Below are 3,402 nucleotides of genomic sequence, written 5' to 3'. Positions count from 1 at the left end.
ATATTTTTTTAGGCATTTCAAGGATATATATCTTTTTTTTTTTTTTTTTTTTTTGAGACGAGATCTTGCTCTGCTGCCCAGTAGTGGTGCGGATTATGGCTCACTGCAGCCTCAACTGCCCAGGCTCCAGTAATTCTCCCACCTCAGCCTGCTGAGTAGCTGGGACCACACAGGCATGCCCCACCAGGCTAGCTAATTTTTTTAATTATTTGTTGAGATGGGGTCTTGCTATGTTGCCCAGGCTCATCTTAAACTCCTAGTCTCAAGTGATTCTCCCACCTCAGCCTCGCAAAGTACTGGGCATGAACCACTGCCCCAACCTGTTTTCATTTTAATAATAACACATGCTTATTGTATGGTTTTGTAGATGAAATAAAAATTGTGTCCTCCCCTATGCCCCACCATTACCCATGCCTATTTCCACTTCCAAGGTCAGCTCTATGAATCATTTTGAGTTAACCACTTTTTGAAAAGTCTTAGTAGCTAGTTGAATAGAAACATCCTTTACCAGTATTAGAATTTTAAAATTTCTTTCCTAAGAGCATACTAAACTGTAATCTATTTGAAACCTGTTAATCTGATTAATTTTAGCACAGTTGTTGCTGGTAGAGAATTCTTCTGAAAAGCCAGATTTCTTTGAAAACGATATGGTGGATTTATTCCAGTTCACAACTCTGGGTGGAGTATACCACTTGGATATTTTGGAGCTTCCTCCACAGTGTAAACCAGTGAAGGGATGGATGATTGTGGAAGTAGGTTGATGCTTGAATCAAAACTTATAAGTAAAATAATTGCTCATGCTTTTACTTTATTTCATATTATCTAACATCTAAGTTTTAACCCTATTAAACAAACACAAAGGAAAAAATGTAATTTTAAACTGTCTTAAATGTATTGGTATTGAAAATTTGAATCAGATACTAAAAGAATGTAAAATAATGTGAAGTTTATACTAGAATTCATATATGCTAACCTCATTGTAAATTTACATCATTATGTTTTGTTAGTGCCAATTTTGTCTTAATAATAATATTCTAGATCAGAGGTTGGCAAACTTTCTCTGTAACAGGCCAGCTGGTAAATATTTTCACCTTTGCGGTCCCTACCAGCTCTGATGCAACTACTCAACTCAGCCATTGCAGCACTAAAACTGCTGTGTATAAACCAATGGGCACAGCTATGTTCCAATAAAACTTTATTTACAAAAATCGGTGGTGGGTGGGATTTCCCAGGGACGGTAGTTTGCGGACTCTAGTCTAAATCAGTGGTTGTCAATATGCGTTCCCTCGAGCAGAGGCATCAGCATCCTCTGGCATCATCTGGGAATTTGCTAGAAATGCAAATTAATGAGCCCCACCACAAACTTACTAAATCAGAAACCCTGGAGGTAAGGCTCAACAATCTGTTTTGGAAAAACACACCCTGAAGTTTGAAAATCACTAGTCTGAATCCTTGATATACAAAATATGGTCCTAAATCAACAGCATTGAACCCAGCAGCATTAGTGTCAGCTGGGAACATGCAAGAAATGCGTAATGTTGGGCTGCACCTCAGAGCTCCTGAATCTGCAGTTGAACAAGATCCCCAGGTAATTCCTATGCACATTGAAATTTGAAAATCAGTCCACGTGATGCCAATGCTGCTGATGCACTGACCACACTTTGGTGATAACGGTTGTTAGATCATCTTTCAAGGTGTTTCTCGCCCCTGTTTTATAAGTAGTAACACTTGTGCTATTATTGACTTGGTTTATTTTTAACTTAACCTCATGGTGGCTTGCTTCCCATAGAATGCTACCATATATACCCAGTTATGTTGTCATAGGCTACCCCTTCCTTCCTCTCTTTCTCCCCCTCTTCCTGTCTCTCTCTCTCTCTTTTCCTCTCACCCTCTCTCCCCTAACACAACCTGTACACAGATTGCTGGGTACTTCTCACCCACAATCCTATCCATTAAGGACCTTGGTGCATTCTTGTATTTGAGAAGTATTTCCCAACCTTTTTTCCCCCCTGTTATTGCCCTAATCACCTCCCACTCCAACAAAATTTTAATATTCTCTTTATCCATAAGGTCCCAGACTGAGCTGGGGTCTTCAAGAATCCATCTAAAGAGCTCTTGTTGTTGACTTTTGTCACAGTGTCCTGAGACCACTTCATGCTCTCCCCTTGAACCCAAGGAATCCTCCTTCATAGCTGTTTTTCTCTCCTGCAACAAAGAGGCTTTCCTCATTTTCAAGGCTTTTTCAATAACTTTCCACCTCTTCTAGAATCTTGCCCTAATTTTTCTTCTATTTTCTAATATTTTTTAATCTTTCTTCCTTCCCTAGATCCTTGCCTGCTGCATTCAGATAATGCACAAATCTTCCTTATCCCAGAAACATCTGCTGTCTGGTTAATTCACTTGCATTCATTCATTTCCATTCTTCTCAAAAGGTCGTCTATGTTTCTTTCTCTTTACCTGCACACCCTTAGCATGGTATTAGAGCATGTGATTTAGGGTCCCATGCACCTGGTTTTGAGTTCTGGTGCCCCTTTGAAGTCATTTTGTAATCTTTGTCAAATTACTTGATTTTTCCAAGTCTTGGTTATCATCTCTGTTAAATATAGGCCTTTAGGATTGCTTAGAGGAATATAATGATGAGGAAGCCTCACCACACAATCTGGCCCATAGGAAGTTCTGTACATTCATCTTTAGTAACTTTTTTTCTCAATCATTTATCTTTTAAATTTTGTTGTGACATTTTGTTAATCTATGTATAAATGGGATCAAACTGCAGTGCTTATTAAAAATAACTATATAGCTTATTCAGTACTATTTACATTTTTCACTGTTACCAATCAACTAACTTGATGTTGTTTTGGTCATTTTTAAAAGATACTCAAAGAAGGATTACAGAAATACACATATCCTCCAGAAACTACAGAAGACTTTGAGACAGAAAATGCTTTCCCACCTATAGAGGTCACTCTTGAGGTTCATGAGAATGTCATCTTTTTTGAGAATCCTATGGTTGTAAGGTGGGATGCTGAAGGTACAGCTTTTATAATTATGTAATAAAAAGAGGGATAACAATAAAAACCTTAAATTGAAACAGGAAGTGTAGTGTATTAACTGAGCTTATTATTTTACATATTTCTTTGCCAATTCGAGGGTCTCGTTTTGTTTGTTCTTAATGGAAATGAATAGGGGTTGGAGCTTAGAATTTGCTGAGTGTTGTAAATATTAACTCCTAAAGTATCTATATCTGCCATTGTCTATGAACAGTTACTTTATGGTTATACCGTTATGTTTCTAAAAAATGAGTTAAAGGCTGGGCACGGTGGCTCACGCCTGTAAATCCCAGCACTTTCGGAGGTCGAGGCAGGCAGATCACCTGAGCTCAGGAATTCAAGACCAGTCTGG

At 38.3% G+C, this 3,402-nt stretch overlaps 1 protein-coding gene across 4 annotated transcripts in view; it reads left to right on the top strand.

The window, feature by feature from the left end:
* CASC1 (cancer susceptibility candidate 1) overlaps positions 1 to 3,402 on the top strand; it is a 101,874-nt gene that overhangs the window by 86,601 nt on the left and 11,871 nt on the right. For all 4 annotated transcript variants that reach the window (XM_011994789.1, XM_011994790.1, XM_011994791.1 and 1 more), the window contains 2 exons: positions 592 to 752; positions 2,875 to 3,031. In XM_011994789.1, coding sequence (XP_011850179.1) covers positions 592 to 752; positions 2,875 to 3,031 — 318 coding nt within the window. The remainder of the gene's footprint in view (positions 1 to 591; positions 753 to 2,874; positions 3,032 to 3,402) is intronic.

This window comes from Mandrillus leucophaeus, unplaced genomic scaffold, assembly GCF_000951045.1.
Source record: "Mandrillus leucophaeus isolate KB7577 unplaced genomic scaffold, Mleu.le_1.0 Scaffold461, whole genome shotgun sequence".
Lineage (NCBI taxonomy): Eukaryota > Metazoa > Chordata > Mammalia > Primates > Cercopithecidae > Mandrillus > Mandrillus leucophaeus.
Note: the sequence above shows the minus strand (reverse complement) of the source record. Positions and strands in the feature narration are given on the sequence as shown.